This window comes from Eubalaena glacialis, chromosome 2, assembly GCF_028564815.1.
Source record: "Eubalaena glacialis isolate mEubGla1 chromosome 2, mEubGla1.1.hap2.+ XY, whole genome shotgun sequence".
In the NCBI taxonomy this organism is placed as follows: domain Eukaryota; kingdom Metazoa; phylum Chordata; class Mammalia; order Artiodactyla; family Balaenidae; genus Eubalaena; species Eubalaena glacialis.
In genome coordinates this window covers 120,772,119-120,789,731 of record NC_083717.1, presented here as the reverse complement: position 1 = coordinate 120,789,731, position 17,613 = coordinate 120,772,119, and the positions used below count along the sequence as shown (strand labels likewise).

Genomic DNA, 17,613 nt, shown 5'->3' with positions numbered 1-17,613 from the left:
CACTTGCCACAACTAGAGAAAGCCCTTGCACAGAAACGAAGACCCAACACAGCCAAAAATAAAAATAAATAAATAAAATGCAACTGCGAAAAAAAATATATATATTAAAAAAAAGAATCTGCCTGCCAACGCAGGGGATACGGGTTCGAGCCCTGGTCCGGGAATCCCACATGCTGTGGAGCAGCTAAGCCCATGCGCCACAACTACTGAGCCTGCGTGCCATGACTACTGAAGCCTGCGTGCCTAGAGCCCGTGCTCTGCAATGAAGAGTAGGCCCCGCTCGCCGCAACGAAAGCCCACATGCAGCAACGAAGACCCAACGCAGCCATAGATAAATAAAAATAAATTTACAGAAAAACAAAAACAAGTTAGCTGAACATATTAAGTGGCCACTGAACTGCTAAAGAACATAAGCTCTGCAATTATCTTTAACTAAATGTTAACTTTTTTTAATAAATAAATTTTTTTACTTATTTATTTTTGGCTGCGTTGGGTCTTCGTTGCTACACACAGGCTTTCTCTAGTTGCGGCGAGTGGGGGCTACTCTTTGTTGCGATGCACAGGCTTCATTGCAGTGGCTCCTCTTGTTGCAAAGCACGGGCTCTAGGCCTGCGGGCTTCAGTAGTTGTGGCGCATGGGCTCGGTAGTTGTAGCTCGCGGGTTCTAGAGTGCAGGCTCAGTAGTTGTGGCGTATGGGCTTAGTTGCTCTGGGGCACGTGGGATGTTCCTGGACCAGGGCTTGAAACCGTGTCCACCGCATTGGCAGGCGGATTCTTAACCACTGAGTCACCACGGAAGCCTTTTTTTTTCCTCATTTTTTGAGCCTACCTTGGGATAGAGAAGACAAGAAAGGCTACCCAAACCCCAACATAAGAATCTAGTGCTGTTGGTGTAGATAATTCATTTGCACATAAATTTTATCAAGAGGACACACTAAAGTGCTATTAGAGCACTCTAATCTCGCCATTCCTTTATATTCCCAGGCTCATTTAATGTACCTCTCAAATGCCAATCAGGGCTACATGCTTTCCAGAAAACCCCAGCAAGCTCAGCTAAACACACAATGTTCCTGCTAGTTGTACTTCTGACTCCTACTCCTTAGGTGGGAACTTCCCCTCCACAACACCAGCACTTCCAGAAAGGAGAATTAACAGCCATCTGGGATTTAAGAGACAACAGGAAGATAAATAATCCATACACCCAAAAGGCCAAACATTTTTTATTTTCAAAAACAACTTTATTCATGACACATATTAAAAAAAAAAACTCCCACCCCCTGGAAATGAGCTAAAAAAATAAACAAAATCCACCTCCCACCTCCCTGTCCCCACTTCCTCCCATTCCCTCCAAACAAAAGGGAAAAAAAGGCAAAGGAAAACAAAACAAAACAAAAAACTGAAAAACAAAAAACACCCCAAAACCCCCCAAAACAAGGTAGTGCATTTCCCCAGGGGAAAGGGGAATTTACACTGGAGCCGCTGGGAGCGGATCGGAGATCTTCCGGCTACAGAAACCTGCAAAGAAAGACACTCAAAACAGAAAAAGAAACACAAAAGGAAACAAAACAGATCACCAGGCAATCTGGAGGGGCAGGGAGCCAGAAAAGAGGGGTGGGGTGGGTGGTAGACCTGGCAGGACAGGAACAGGCAGGAGGGGACTGTGAAAGCTAGGGAGAAGATGGAGGGAAGGTAACAAGCAGAACAGTTTGGTGTCCTTCCAGAGCCCTGGGTAAAAAAAACCCCTCCTACCACCCATGCCCACCTACCCTTGAGCAGCCCGCAAGGGGGCAAAGGGGGACAGGGAAACAGGGGGAGCAGCTTGCGCGGTTGAGACGTGTCCATGGCGAATCCCCAGAGTGAATGAGCAGCCCCCTGCCCCACTCCCTGGGCCTTCCCTTACTCCCCAAAGCAGGTCCCTCCTCAGCAGTTAGTTATGGGATTCTCCCCCCTTCCACAGTATATCTTTTTTTTTTTTTTAATATTTTTTTCCATCAAGGTCATCTTCTGTTTTTCTTTTTTTTTTTTTTTTAATTCTTTTTTTTTTTCCTTCTTTCCTCTTTTTTTCCTCTCTCTCCTCCTAATACACACTTTTTTTAGTAAGGGGAATACCATGATGTCGCTCTAGCCCGGCCCCTGGAAGAAAGAAGGAGAGTTAGGTGTTAACATGATCACTAAATAGTTCAGTACAAGCCCCTCCCCGTGGGCCCTCGCCCCAGTTATTGAGAAGGGAAGAGGGGAAAGAAGTTTCCCAAGTCCTAAAACTGACCTCCACAATCCCAGAAATAGTGAGACACCTGGCGAATGGGAGTGGGGAATTAACTGTTATTACCTCACCAAACAGTGGCAATAAAGAAATGCATCTGAGACATAGGGGCAAGAAAAAGGACTCGTTGTTTATCCAGATTTCAGTTCTCCACAGCTCTTAAAAGCGAGGCTCTCACCAACAGATCCTCCCTAACTCCTGGGAGCAGACAGGTAAATCTTACGAAAAGCCAAGGTCTATATGCCTAAACTGTCTATTTAAATGTAAAGAAATGGAAGTAAAGTGAAGCAACAACATGGGTGCCACACTAGGCCCAGCGAGAAAGTTGCAAAAGACTGGCTAAAGCATAAATATCTCGATATCCTCCCACATGGCTGTTGAGGAGGATCAACTAGCCTCTGGTTTTCTTCCAAGGGAGGTTCAAACTTCAGCCCCTCCCTAACTCTGAGAAAAGTAGCAAATGTCCAAGCAGCGCTTTCACTGCTCTGAGGCCCTGTTCTTCCCGGGCGTTCTGTGTAAACACCTTCACTGCCATCAACTCTCAAGGAAAAAAAGGCTGGGTGGAGAAGCATCTCTCAGAACAGGGTGGAGAGATCCAGCCCTTATCACCAATTCCTGCTCCAGAAAAAGATGAGACTGGCCTCCTGGCCTGCAACTACCTTCCTCACCCTGCACAGGCAGGAGACCAAGTCCCCGGAACCAAGGGGAGGGTAAAGGAGGGAGGTTCCTCAGATGAGGAGAGAAGGAAGCATACAGGGCTCATGGGAGGCGGGGGAGAGGAGCAGCCCATCTATCCTGACCTGTAGACGCGACCCCGGGGCCTGCTGTTAAAACCACTGTAGAATCGAGAGCGGGAACTGTTGTAGTTGGTGGTCCGGGCACGGTATCGGGCTCGCGGGAAACCCCGGTCTGTTGTGCTGATGCCTGGTCTGTTGGTTCGTTTTGGGATCACCTGAGAGTGACACGTACAACACAATGCCTTAGAGCCAACCTGGAGAGCTTACAGAGAACCAGAACAGCAAAGGGCACAGGGCTTACCTTGATTTGTCTTCCTCTAAATAGGGACTCATCTAAGGCCAAGGAAGTCCTCACTGACTCTTTGTCTGAGAACTCTATATATGCAAACCTGAAAAGGGTAATTGCCACTTTATCTGAGGATACAAATAGCAGCTCACAGGTCAAATCCAACTTGCAGGCATGCTTTGTTTGAGTACAGTGTGTTTATGTTTTTAATTATTTGTCCAAAAAATTCTTAATGGAAGATTTTAATCAAAATTTGCAGCTACTCTTGGAAAATTATAAGATAGGATACAGAGGGCCTGGATTCCCGCAAGGCAGAAAAAGGTGGGGGCCAAGCAAAAGGCGCTCCCCCCTTATAGTTCATGATCCCTCCACACCCAGCCCCCATCTCTGTTATCTGTTGGGCCCCTGAAGGCAATTTTATGTGTAATCCTTGATATGTATCAACGTTAACACCTATCTTAAAAGATGAAAACTACTTACTTTAACATCTAGGTAACTTACTGCTCAATATAAAACATAATTTACCTATTTTTTAACTGTGACTAAAACGACCTCAACTTCCCCACTTACCCTTTGGGATGGCCACTAAATTTGTCACATAGTATAGTAACACGGTTGACTGAACCACAGCCATGAAAGTGTGCTTCCAGCTCTTCTGCTGTTGCACCATAGTCCACCTGTGGGGGGTACATTTCACAGGTAACAGGGCAAACTCCCATCTCCACAGGTACCCTGCCTAGCCTTTGCGCTGGGCCATCCACACACACCAAAGCACATCAATATCTAGTTCTCTAAGGAACTAACCTCTTTTCCTTCCAACCCCAGAGCCTCTGCTAATCACCATTACCTTTCACCTCATTCCAACCCTCCCTCCACCCCTTAAATCCACCACCTACCCTGGAAATGGTTCCTTTCAAGACTCCTAATAAATAATCCCCCAAACTAAGAGCTTTCCCCAACCCCAGTCAAGGCTCTGATACATACATTGCCAACATAGATGGAACGGGCATCAGCCTCCATCTTCTCCTCAATGGACATGATCACTGGGCCAGCTTTGAAGAAAAAAGGATCAGGAAAAAAACGCTTGTTTTCTACTTGGCCAATCTATGCACCACTACCACCACCACAAGTAGCAGCAAAGGTAAAGATCTTGGTCTGTTCTGTTCCCTGCTGTACCCATTACCTAGAAAAGTCTAGCATGCAGTAGGTGCTCACTAAATACTTGAAAAATTAAGGAATAGATTCATACAGTCTTAAAAATCAAAGAAAACAATACAGGAATTCCCTCCTGCCCCCAAATCAAGTCCCTATTGAGTAGCTTTGGTTAAAATGATTTGAAAAGTGAACAAAATTAAGTCGGCTGAGACTGGACATTTCTAGATTAGAGGAGAAGCCCCCTGCAGCTGAGCAGTTTCTCTTAGGACTCCTAACTAAAGGTCTCCAACTGAAAGAAGAACTATTGGACTTGAAGGTCAAATACCAGCTGGCAACCTCCAAAAAGGGTAGTGGAAGACTAAGAACAAAGAGCAACACATTTGCAACAAGGACAAAGAGAGGCACAAGACTACCATCACCAAACCATAGGCTTCGTCTCACAAAGGTCAGAAAAACACACAATGGACTATGACTGCAGCAACTGCCCAATAATTGCTCAGACAAGCAGCTCCAAGGTTCCGAGCATCTAATTCCATATAAACCGTGCTCCGATAACCCTTCCAATCTCAGAACCCGGGTTCCGCGTGCAACCGCCAGTTACTCACCATTGCCTGGAGGTGGACTCATATTCATCTGCTTCTCTACCTCGTTCTGTAGCTCCTTTAGCTTCTCAGCTTCTTCCTCCATCTCCCTGACTCGAGCTTTGATCGCTTCCAGCTCCTACAATGAGTGGGGAGAGTATGGAGAACAGCTTAAGAGGAACCAACGCAGGGGCTCTACCCTGCTCTCCTTCCGCGCGCGGCCCCAGCCATGCTCGGCCATTTCTCTCGCCGCACACGAGGGTCCTAATGAAAAGAAAAGCAAGCTACCTTCTCTAGAACAACACTAGGCACCCATGACGCCCGAATCAACCCGGCTGGGCCCCTTCTGGCGGTCGAGGCTGCGTCCCCAGCCCGGCCCCAGCCACGTTATTCCCCGCCCACCCCCATCCCCCGCCCGCCTCCCGCTCGCCTGAGCTCTGGGCCTCCCGTGACACGGCCGGCCGGTCGCCGGCCTGCTCGCTCGCCCTCCTTCCCTCACCGGGTCCTCAATGGCGCCGTCCCCCGGGTCACCCTCGACCAGTCCCGGCTCCTCCTCCTCCTCCTGGCTGCCGGGGGCTCCCGAGCCAGGCCCAGGGCCCGGAGCTCCCGGGGGGGCACGGGGCCGGGGCGGCTCCTCTTCGGGCTCGGGCTCCGGCTCGGGCTCCAGCAGCAGCTCCTCAGGCTCCAGTTCCTCAGACTCCAAGCCGTTCCCGTAGTCCCCTGCGCCCCCCGGGGCCCCCTCCCCGGCCTCCCCACCGGCCCCGGGCACAAGATGGCGCCGCCGCCCCGGCCCGGAGCCCCGACCGCCCGCAGCCCCCGCTGCTGCTGCCGCCGCCGCCGCCGCCGCCATCGCCGCTCAGACTGGGGCCAGCCGCCCAGCGATTGGAGAGCTGCGCCGGCCACGCCGAGGATTCATTAGTCAAGCAGCCTGCCCGTCACCACGAGCTAGGACTCCATTGGGGAATATTACTTGGCAATCAAATAAGACCCCACCCCTAAGGCGGGGGATTGCGCCAAATTCTCAAATCCCGGTAGGAGAAATCGGTCTGTCAATCAACACACATCCCACCTCTCTCAAGTCCTTAGGTAACAATACCGCCTAACTGTGACGACATTCCTGCTTTTCCCCCGCCTAAGGGCGGGTCCGCGAAGTATGACGCTCGGTGATTGGCCGCTGGCAAGGCGAGTGGAAAGGACCAATCTTCCGATCGCCTCGCCGAAGTGGCCCAGCCTCAGATGCCGATTGGCTCGCGAGATTCGAAGGGCTGACCCCCATTTCGTGACAGGTGAACCTTGCCCCCGAACGGACTGCCGGGCTCCCAGTGAGGGAAACCCGAGGTCACATGACTGGTCTTTAGGAGGCCGCCATCTTGATGCTGCTGGTTGCCAGCTAGTGACCTCTTGGAAGGCAGAAGCCGGAAACACTGCGGCGGTTTCTGGAAACTGGTCTTCTACCAGGAATGCACCAGTAGATGGGATGTTGCTGAAAATGGAGGGTTCTGAATGGTGCTCTCCAGGAAGGAGCTTATCTTTCCCACCCAGGTTATTGGCACCACCATCCACCAGGTCTCCCCAAACCAGAAAGCAGGGAGGAATCCTCACTCCAGTACTAGTCATGAGCCTTGTATGTGCTGTCTTCCTGCACAGGCATACTTTCCAAGCATTCTGCTCATGCCCCAGTTTCATTCTTCTCTTGCTTGGACTGTTTGCTGCAGCCGCTTAATGGGTCAGCTTCCAATGGGTCACCACTCCAATCCACACTGGCCAGGTTAACTCTCAAAACTCCTTACCGAGGCCTTGGAGACCTCCAGACCAGGCTACTTCGTGAATGTTGTTTCCACACTCTTCATTCCAGTGGGTGTATCTGCACCCAGGTCTGTGCTTCTGTACATGCAGTCCCTCTTCAGCCAGACCACTGAAAACCCCGTCATCACCTCCCCTGTGAAGCCTTCCACTAACTGGCCTCCCCTCCTCTCCCATGACAAGTGGGCCTACCTCAACTGTGCACTTAATCATTTTGTGCTTCCTTTCCTAACTAGAGCTTGTGAGAGCTTGGAGGTGAGAGGCTGGATTCTATCTACATTTGCATCTCCACCGTGGGGCAATATGCCTAGCACATAGTAAGTATCCAAATGAATGTTTGTTGACCAAAGGATACATTGACTGGGGATCTGGGTGCCACCCTTCATCTACAATGCTTTCCCAGACCCTCCTTCAGACCCCAGAGGAATTCCACCTCACCGTTGCACTCTGAGATACCAATGAGACCTAGCCCTGGAAAGCAGGGTTGCCATAGTTTAGTGGTGATCCTACACATTTATTAAAAAGGAAGGAACGGCAGTGCTAAGTTTGCAAGAGGGATAGTTGCAGCCAGACCAAGCTATGGTTTAAGAGCCAGATTCACATGAGCCCAACCAAATAGTTATTCAAACAACCTGGAGAGGATGTGCATGACTTGGGTAGAGGGATTTGAACAAGAGGAGATTCCTACTAGCAAACCAAAAGTCAAAAGCTTCACAGTATACCCCACTCTTCCCCTCACCCTCATTTTTTCACACAAATCCTTACCTCACGAACAGAAGAACTTGGAGCAGAGTCACAGTTGCTTAAAATTTCACTGAAAATTACTTCATCAGCCATCTCAGCTTCAGTGGTCTGGGGGAACTAAGTTGAGCACCGCAGACAAGCTCTAAAAGATTGTGAGTTTGCTGGAAGAAAAATCTTTTCTACTGATTTTAACCAAATCAAGACTTGGATGTTTATTGATACCTAATTTAAACTAAGAAAGCCAATTAAGGGAAATGTGATTTTTAAAATAATGCCTTTGAACCCCAGTTTTGTTGAGCACTTGATTTTGTAACAGGTACCATCCTAGACTCCTTGTTATGTTATCTCATTGAACTCTCATAACAACATTATGAAGCAAATAGTCCCAAAACCATAACCTTTTTTAGGGATGAGGAAAGAATGAAGTAACTCCCCCAAGTCATAACTAATTAGAAGTGAGCAGGGAATCCAAAACCAGATTTCAAAGCTCAGATCAAACTTACTATAAGGTCTGTTTTAATACACAAAGATAACATTACGTACAGTGCTGAAGCTGGAAAAAGACTGAATTCCAATAATAGAAAAATGTTTAGGCAAACTATAATTACATCACAAGATTATTATGCACCTATTTTTATTTTTTTATGCACCTTTTTTTTTTACAAAAAGGTTTACACATAGTGTGTGATAACTTATAAAAATAATTTTTGTTAGGCCAAAGAAGTAGGATGTAAAATTGTATATAAAGTATGATTAAAATTATGTATATCTGATTTTTTAAAAAAAACAACTTGGGCATTGGAGGAAAAAAGGAATAAGAACCAGTACAATCTGTTCTTTGGCAATATGCAACAAAAGTTTTTAAAATGTTGAGATTCTTGACACAGTAATTGTATTTCTTATAATCTGTTCTAAAGAAATAATCTTAAACGTAGATAAACATTTGAGAATAAAGATGTTCATCAAAGTGAAAAAAAATGTAAACAACTTGATTGTCCAAGTGGGCACTTTTCAGGAAAATTGTTATACACACATATATGTAATTTTAAGAGTCATTATGTCTTCAAAACATTTTTAATGACAAGGACAATGCTTGCAATATAATGGTAAGCAGAATTGCAGTGTACAAAATTGTATATACAGTATGATCATAAAATATAAGCACAGACAACTGATGGAAAAGAAATATACCAAAATGTTAATTGTGATTCTCTCTGGGTAGTAGGCTTATTATGATTGATCTTCTTTATAATTTTCTATGTTCTATGATTTTTTCCACAATATCATATATTATTTTTATTTAAAATTAAAAAAAACACTCCAGCTTCCAAAGTTACTCTAATAAGCATGATTACTTTTACAAACACATTTTAAAAAGATATTTGAATGGTGATCTGTAATATACTTCCCTATTAGACTGGAAGTGTAAAAGGCAGGGACACCTTAATTATATTTGTATTGCCATTGGCTATCACTGTGTGCTCAATAAATGTTAACTGAATGGATGATCTTCTGTAATAATTTTATATCCTGCCTGTTGTTGATGCATAGAGAACATCAAAGAGAGAAGTTTTCCTCTGAGAATGAATTTTTTTTTAAATTGGTATGTAATGATGTAAGATTCACCCATTATAAGTATACTTTTCCATCAGTAATAACCTATCAATAGAGGGCCATGGAGTTTCGGAAAAACTGAAACTCAGTGATGTTTTGCCCTAGAAGAAGGAAAAGTATGTTAACAAAAGTGAATGATCTGTCGAGTTGAGAAAAGGAGAATTAAATCAGTAAAAATGGATGAGGGCATGTCCTGTTCTGTCCAGAAGGGAAAAGTTTTCTCACTAAACATATAAATACTTGGCTTCCTAATAGTTTCATCCCCATTTTTAACTCCTGCTTTGAAAATTTTACCTTTACTGGCTGCAATAATTCCCTCTAATCTAGAAGTACATTGTTTAATGTGGTAGCCACTCGTCACACGCGGCTACTGAGCACTTGAAATGTGAATGGTGCTCTGAATTGAGATGTGCTGGAAGTGTCAGATATACACTGAATTTCAGAGACTCAGGATGAAAAAGATACTTATGTAAAATAACTTAATAATTGTTCAGTATTAATTACAGATTGAAATTATAGTAGTCTTTATATACTGGGTTTAAAAAAATACTATTAAAATTAGTTTTACCTGTTTCTTTTTGGTTTTTTAATGAGGCTATTAAAAAACGTAAAACTACATATGTGGCTTGCATTATATTTCTTTTTTTTTTTTTGACTTTTTAAAAATTTTGATTGGAGTATAGTTGCTTTACATGGCTTGCATTATATTTCTATTGGACAATGTTGACAAAGAACCTTGGAGCCTTGATCATTTACTTACCTCTGTTTTGGAGCCAACTCCAATTACTTTCTAATGCAAAGTCTGGCCCGACCTACCTTAACTCCCTAGGTCCAACCTTGCATGGAAGTGGGGTGGCCATTTAAGTGAGAAGGAGCCTCTGTTGGGCTGCTTAATTTCCATTCTGCTTGGTTAACTTTTAGAAAACTTTGTACTTGAAAAACTTCTTTTTTATATGTTCCTTATCAAAAAATCCTAAAATACTGATAGCAAAAAGAAAAAATAAAATCACCCATAAAATCTACCACCCAGAGATAATCACTAATGATATTTTGGCATATACCTTTCCTGAAACTTTCAATACACAAATACATATAGAGGTATATATATGTGTGTGTATATACATATTTTTTTTAGCAAAATGGGATCATACCATATATTCTGTTTTCTACTCTATTTTCTTTTTTACCTAATAAGATAACAGAAATATTTTTCCATGTCAATAAAAATATTTTTCCAATTTCCTTTTTCATGACTTTACTCAGAAGTTACCTTAGAAATGAGGCCTTCCCCGCTCACTCTACTTAACATTGAAACCTATACATACACCTTCCCAATCCTGCCCTAATGAATTATTTTTCTCCATAGCATTTGGTACCTAACATGAAATGTTATGTTAATGAATGTCGTGAAATTTATTTATGTAGGTAGGTATTTAGCTTTTGTTTGTTTCCATTACTAGAATGAAAGTAACATGAAGGCAGAAATTTGTGCCTATTTGTTCACTTCTCTACCTCAATGCCTAGAATTGTCCTCAGCACACCTAAGATGCTTGAATATTTGCTGAATGAATGAATGACTGAATGAATAAAAAACTAGACAGCATTCCATTATATTATGTTTTCTGTTGATTTTTAAAATATTGTTAATTTATTTGTATCTCACCTGTATCCACATTTAAGGCAGCTTTTAAAGTTTTCAAAGCATCTGCTCTCAACTAAAGACACAGAATATTTATAATCCATCCATTTGCTAGAAAGTGTAACTAAATGTTGCCCAATTTTTATCAAAAGTATCATTTGGAGAAATAACATTCACAGAGAACTGTCTGAAGAATAAACCATCCATCTGTCCATTTAGATAGTCTGAAATTTAGCCCTATTTTAAACTATGGCATCATAGAGCATATTTGAGCTAAACTGTGACAATCCTGATAGAACAAGCTTAGGACCTGCTGAATCCCCATTTGGTGTTTCTGAAAGAAACGGTAGTGTAAAACTCAACATCATATTTGCTGTCAGGTGTTATAGAGGGTGGTGTCCACTGTATCACTCAGTGTCTTCTCAGAAGAGCCACAAAACTTTTTGCCTACCTTGAGGAACTGAAAGGTTTTATAAATCCTAAGAGGGATGTGAATCTCATTGTGTTTTCCAATTTTCTTTAGCTGCCAAGAAGCTCAGAGTTGAATTCATAGCCTACCTTTAGTATTTGGGAATACTGCTTATAGAATGCTTTTCTGTGTTAGTTTTCCTTTTGCTGTCATTTTATTATAATATTTCAATTTTCCCTTTACCCTTACTTTAAAAATCTATATTTTCCTATTGTTTTGTCTTTTGTGTATTATAGTAAGATGCTGCAAATGCTTTTTGGAATTAGGCAAACTATAAACCAGTCAAACTGCAGTAGGGATAAATACACTAGCTATCATAGCCTGACGATATTAACTATTAAGAGCATCTAATTCCCTTTTCCCTAGAGCCATGTTCACCAAGCCACTCTCTGATTTTAACATGGCTTGTCCCATAGATTTTTCTGTATAGAGAGAATAGAAATACAACACTGGATTCCTCTAAACAGTGTATTTCTCACTACAATTTAACACATAAGCCCAAATACCATTATACTGCATTGGATTATAGAAAGACTAGAAACTCCCACTTGTAATTTAAAATTAAGATCACTACTCCTGTCAGACATGATTTTGATGTGGTCCTAGACTAGAAGTACAGAGGGATGGGCTGAACAATTCCTGTAGATCCCATCCAGTTTAGCAGTTTGCATTACAATGGCTGAAACCAAATGTCTCAGGGGAGCAGGAAAGTAAGCAAGGGCTCCATTTTTGCCAGACTTATTTTAAGTCTGAAGTAGGCAGCAGGATATTGAGGAAAAATGCTCATTATCACATACTTCTGATTTAGCGGCTGAACCACAACAGGGGACTTGATTACATCATAAAGATTTTCGGTAGGTTTTCTTTGTTTTGTTTTGGGTTTTGTTGTGGCCATCCCAAAGTACCGTATACACACACCCTCTCAATGCTTGGGTTGGCACAGATGGAGTTCTTGGCTTTGGGCATTTGGCTAGGATGGGGGGATGGGAGAACAACTCTGATTTTCTTTTTTCTTTTTTTTTTTTTTTTGGCTGCATGGCTTAGCTTGTGGGATCTTAGTTCCCTGACCAGGGATTGAACCCGGGCCCTCGGCAGTGAAAGTGCAGAGTCCTAACCACTAGACCGCTGGGGAATTCCCTCCTTTTTTTTTTTTTTTTTTTTTAAATCTTTTTACCTCAATACTTTCCCAAATCCCTATTAATCTAATTCTTGGCCTTAACAAGGTCATGATGAGATGATTAGATCAAGAAATGTCCTGACCCCAGGCTATACAGTATAGAAGTCACAAACCCTGCTCAGTCCTTCTCATTAAACTTCTGGGCTTTATTTATTTATTTTTTTAATACGACCATTACATATTACACAAAAATAAAAGTCAAATGAACTTGGTATTTATAAATTATTAAATAAAAATACAGGAATATATATTTATATTTATAGAGCTTTTTCTTTTCTTCTAAACTAACCAAATCTGTTCTCCCGCCGCTTTATGATTTTAAAAAAGTAAAATAGTGTATGCCCTAGAATAAGTGGGGAGTGGGATTAATAAGTGCAGGACCTAGTTGCCCTACCTCTGCTCCTTCCTTGGCCTAAGCAAAGTCCCTATTTGTCCCTTTGGGCTCTGGAGAGCAAGAAACACCCTCTCCACCTATTTAATCTCTGAAAAATGGCAATAAGATTTATTTCCCTTATTTTTAAAAAAATGAAATGGATTTAAAAATTGGGAGCCATACTCAGCCTTCTTGGCCAAGAGCTAATCCCAAGGAACTATATGGCTCTAGAAGAGAGTCGCTAGTTTTCCCTGACAGAAGAGTCTCTGGGGTTTCCATTCCCCCTCAAGCTCAGAAGGGCAGGACAGGTCAAAACTGCCCTCTGTGGTCCCATCCAAGCTATGCTTCCGGGAATCCAGACCAAGCCCTTTTACCCTTTCAGAAAACAGCCTCTCCTTCCACCCAGGTGTGAAGGCCTCAGAGCCGGGCTTTTTGGTAACCTGACCACGGTCCCTGCTACCTCTGTTTGCTAAAGGTCCCCAGGAAAGCTACCAGGGCTAGGCGTCCTGTGGTAGAGGGTAGGGGGAAGAGTCTGACCCAAACCTGGGGGAGCACAGGCTCCAATTTGGAGCTGACGGTCTAGTCAGTGGTTTTCCAACTTTGTTTTTCAGCAGCAAACCCCTTAATGCAAATAAAATCTTACCCTGAACCCCGATATGTAAGACAGCTACAGGGGAGCTGTTCTGTTTGAGGGCAAGCCGCCTGGCCTGCTCAGTGCCCCCGCTTCATCTCCCCCAAGGACTCCTGAGGCAACCCCTAGGAAACTTCGGGGCTCTGCCAAGCAGTTGGAAAACCACTGGCCTAGTTTGTCCTGAGCAAGTCAGAGACCCCCCCCACCTCAACTGCCTGCCACAGACTGGCTCTGAGTGCCTGGTACCAGCATACTCACAACAGACCAAGTGGCCCATGCAGTCCACCGCCTCCCCTATAAATAACCGTTAAAAAGTGCAGCCCTCTCTCAAAAGCAAAAGTCTGAGCTAAACACCTGAGGCCAATTTTGGTCCCACATTCTAGTGAGTACAACTATGTTGCCACATTCTGGGACCAAGTGAAAATCTCCAAGAGTCAACCATGGTCTAGCTAAGCTGGTCAGTGCTCAGGATCAAGGGCAGGGTTCTAGAGCACTGTGTCAGAAGAAGTCAGCATTGGAGAGCAGCAATTTTAGCACCTAGGAAAGTGCAGCAGTGAGGTCTGGCTCAGGGCATACATCTGGAGTGAAATCATGTCTTTCTCAAAAGAAAAAGCTGTCATCTGAATCTGTTCTAGAGGACAGGGAGCTTTAAAGTTAACATCCTCAGACTCTGAGGTACAGACAAGTAAAACCCATGCAAACAGCGTGGCTTCCAAGAAAATACCAATGTTTCTAGGTCCTGGGAGGTACTGTGGAACCCAGACACCTGGCCCTTAATAAAGCAGCACCGAAGCCCACCACATGGAATAGGCCAGTCACGGAGTACACGTCACCCTCACATTCATGGGGTTCAGAGCTGGAATGTTCCTCTCAAGACATCAACAGTCTCTCCGAGACACAGTGCAGGACCCAGACTGTATTCCAGATCTGCATTTACGTCCACACACTCAAAAAGAAAATTAGTAAGAGCCCCAATTTAGAGTTTAAGTTTGGGTACAAAAGGTCCCAGAGATAGGGAACACTTTAGGCACCAGTGTGCCCCAGTGGGAGAGGAGGGCAGCAGGCAGCTCCAGCTCCTGAAGCCTCCACCCCCCGCAGGCTCTGCAGCCCTGCCTTTCTGTCAGAGCCCAGGAGGCAGCAGCAAGTGCGTGATGCACAAGGAAGGGGGACAATGAAGGAACAAGGCCAGCTACAGAACTGCTCTTCTCTCCAAGGCCCTGCTGACGACTTTCTGCAGAAAAGTGGCCAGAGCCCTCAGTCTGGATACAGTGTTTCTCCCTCAGCCTTGAGGCAGCAGGACAAGGGGAGAGGGGAGGGGATGTTGGGAGGAGGGACAGAGAGCTGCCCCTTGTTCTCACCACTGCAAGAGGGAATGTTTTCTCCTCGAGGAATCCCACTGCCACCAGATTAGACAAGCAGCCCAGCATGCACACGAGCACCCGTGCACATGCACACGCATGTCCCAGCAGCCCATGGTCACAGCCACCTCTCCCTATCCCCTGAGAACCCCAAGCTCCCATTCCAAAGGGATGTTCCTTCTGTGTTTGCCCCAAATCTCACTCATTCAAAGGAGACGCCAACCCCTTATACAAGTCCACCTTCCTCGGGGCTGCAAATCAAGCTCTAGGTAGAGTTTCGTGTGCCTACACCTATAGGCATGATCCCTCTCACCTCCCCCCAACCCTGGAATGACTCCATCTCCTGACTTTCCCAACACATTCCGCAATATCTCCAGTTCACTCTTTCAACCGCCTGCCTGGCACACTCAGCTCTCTTGCACGCTACCTTGCCCCTTCCCATCCCCGTTCCATGCCCATCCTTTCCCCCACTTCTTCCAAGGGCATTCCTCTGCTCTGTTCCTGCTCTCCTGTCCCCCAGCCACACCTCGCCCCACCTGGCCCTGGACTTTCTCACTTGCTAGCAAAAAAGGCCCCTACAGTTACCAGGGCCCCCAGTGCCACGGCCCCCGTCAGCACTGTCCTCACTGAGGCCCAGTTCCCCTCCCGCAGACGCCGCGCCTCCTCCAGGGCCCCGTCCCCGTATAGAGCTGTGAACTCCGCCTGTGGGAGAGAAGGGAAGTAGGAGAGAAAGAAGGAGAAAGGGATATCAGGAGAGGAAAGAGTGGAGAAAAGAGGAGAGGGAGAGTTCCAGTTCCATCCACTGCAAGCACTACCCCACCCCCAGCTCCTCTCTGGCCCAAGCTCCTGGCCGCCAGCCCCTCTGATCCCCCCTGAGCGCCTGGCTCATTTGCCCTTCTCTACCTCAACTGAATCCCATCCTTTCCCTGGCCAAAAATTCTGCTCAGAACTGGCATCCTTTGTCAAGGCTTGCCTTGACCACCACCCATCCCTGATCCCTGCCCCCCCCCATGCCATGTACTCAGGTGTAAAAAATTTCTGATGGCTGGATGCCATTTCTCTGCAGGCACTACACTGTCTACTGTGTATTCTGTCCTCTGCTTTGGACCATGAGCCCACCCAGCGATGACTGCATGGCAGCCCTGGAGTGCAGAGTCCAGTGATACCCATAGTGAGGGCATCTGATTCCACCCAAACAGGGAGACTCAGCCCCCGCGCCTCATTCCCAGCACAGCCACCCCCAGCTCCAGCCAGAGCCCCCGTCTTCCCCCTGGAGACCAACTTTTCAGAGGGATGTGCAGGGCAGCAATGGAGAAGTTTCTTACCCAGCCCCCGCTGCTGTGGATCCAGTCAGCCAGCCGCGTCTCCAGGTAGGCCACCATCCACTCCTGCACTTGTCCCACAAGTGGCTCCATCTCCTTGTTGACACTCTCAGCACACAGCGCGGCTCCAAAGACAAAGAAAGCCACAAGGCGGCCCCAGTTGGGGCCCCCTTGGAAGAGTTCATCAGAGACCTGGGTGAAGCGTTGCTGGGCCGAGCCCGGGGTCACATGCAGCTGAGCTGCCAGATCCGAGAAGGTGCGCCGGAAGCGGGTCTCGAACTCATCTCCAGCTGCCCGCATGGCTTGGTGCAGCGGGTCAGCTGCTGGGCCCTCCCCGGGGCCAGCTCCACAAACATAACCCTTCTGCCTTAGCTTATAGCCTACAAAGTCTGCCACTAGAGCCCGTGTGTCTGGGGCCGAGGCTGGGGTCGCCATCCGGGCAGCTGTAGGAGTCAAACACAAAAGACTGGCATGAATATATGGTCAGAGACCCAGAAGGAGGCATTTCAGGTTTGGCCAGCCCATGAGACAGGGAGGGAGTTGAGGGGAAATCTGAGAAACCACTGGGCCGGGACGGGTAAGAACAAGGAAATTAGTCCATGGTGCAGGGCCAGGGCATGAGGGGCTGGCCCTCAAATTCATAATATGCCAAATTAAATGTAAAACAAGTAAATTTCACCTAAAATACTTTAGATTCTTTTCATAACAAGACAACAACAGCTCTATGACACCTCTACACCTCCCCCACCAACCCCGCCACAGTACACACCTTTTTGGCTAGAGGAAGGGGCTTAGGACCTCCCCAGAGGCAAGATGTGAAGATGCTGGCAGAGGCACAAGATGGGCGAGGAGACAGGGGCTGAAGGGAAAGGGGGAGAAGCAAAGGGTTGCCCGGGACAGAGAAGGAAGGGGACACTCACCCAGCCTGGATGGCAGCTCTTAGGACCCAGCGCTGGTGGCAAGGAGCCCCCAGCTGGGGCCTTTCATCCTCCTGCCCAGCGTGGAGCCCTGGGAAGGGGAGGGGGAGATCAGAGCTAGGTGGGGAAGACCAGGGATCAGGGTCTGGGCTGAGAAGGGCTGGGGTTGCAGCTCCCGGGACCAGGCCCCTGCCCCCAACGCTCTACCAGCTGTGTGGCCGAATCCATGTTTAATGACTGTCCTCCCGGGAAACCCAGGGCCAAGGGCTTCCTGCCGACACCATCTCTACTCCCGCTCCCCCCAGTGCAGCCCAAAGGCCCAGCTCCTCCCTCACCCCCACCCTCAGCCAGTCTCCAACCCCGCCTGCCTGCCAGGTTAGGGATCTCACGGGTCAGGCCGCTGCCAGGATCCGGCTGTTTCCTGGTGCAGGAGCTGGGAGGGAGGGAGAGAGGGAGGAAGGGAGGGAAGGAAGGAGGGAGGAGAAAGGGGGGGGCGGGAGGGAGGGCCCGGCGCCGGGTGATGATGGGGCCCAGAGATGCGTCCA

General features: G+C 46.5%; 1 protein-coding gene across 4 annotated transcripts; it reads right to left on the bottom strand.

Annotated features, from left to right (window-relative positions):
• Window positions 1-1,215: 1,215 nt before the first annotated feature.
• PABPN1 (poly(A) binding protein nuclear 1) lies at window positions 1,216-17,528 on the bottom strand. Of its 4 annotated transcripts, XM_061180651.1 has the most exons (7): window positions 5,521-5,871; window positions 5,046-5,160; window positions 4,270-4,337; window positions 3,856-3,962; window positions 3,301-3,388; window positions 3,063-3,214; window positions 1,216-2,132 (listed from the first exon to the last, which is right to left on the bottom strand). In XM_061180651.1, exons 1-7 carry the CDS (start codon window positions 5,869-5,871, stop codon window positions 2,093-2,095), a joined length of 921 nt encoding a protein of 306 aa, XP_061036634.1. In that variant the 3' UTR covers window positions 1,216-2,092. The 4 variants fall into 4 exon arrangements, with proteins under 4 accessions (XP_061036634.1, XP_061036637.1, XP_061036638.1 ...); XM_061180654.1 differs by lacking the exons at window positions 1,216-2,132; window positions 3,063-3,214; window positions 3,301-3,388; ... (2 more) ...; window positions 5,046-5,160; window positions 5,521-5,871 and adding exons at window positions 15,300-15,531; window positions 16,155-16,594; window positions 17,072-17,159; window positions 17,458-17,528; XM_061180655.1 differs by lacking the exons at window positions 1,216-2,132; window positions 3,063-3,214; window positions 3,301-3,388; ... (2 more) ...; window positions 5,046-5,160; window positions 5,521-5,871 and adding exons at window positions 15,300-15,531; window positions 16,155-16,594; window positions 17,072-17,159; window positions 17,276-17,369.
• Between the last annotated feature and the right edge of the window lie 85 nt (window positions 17,529-17,613).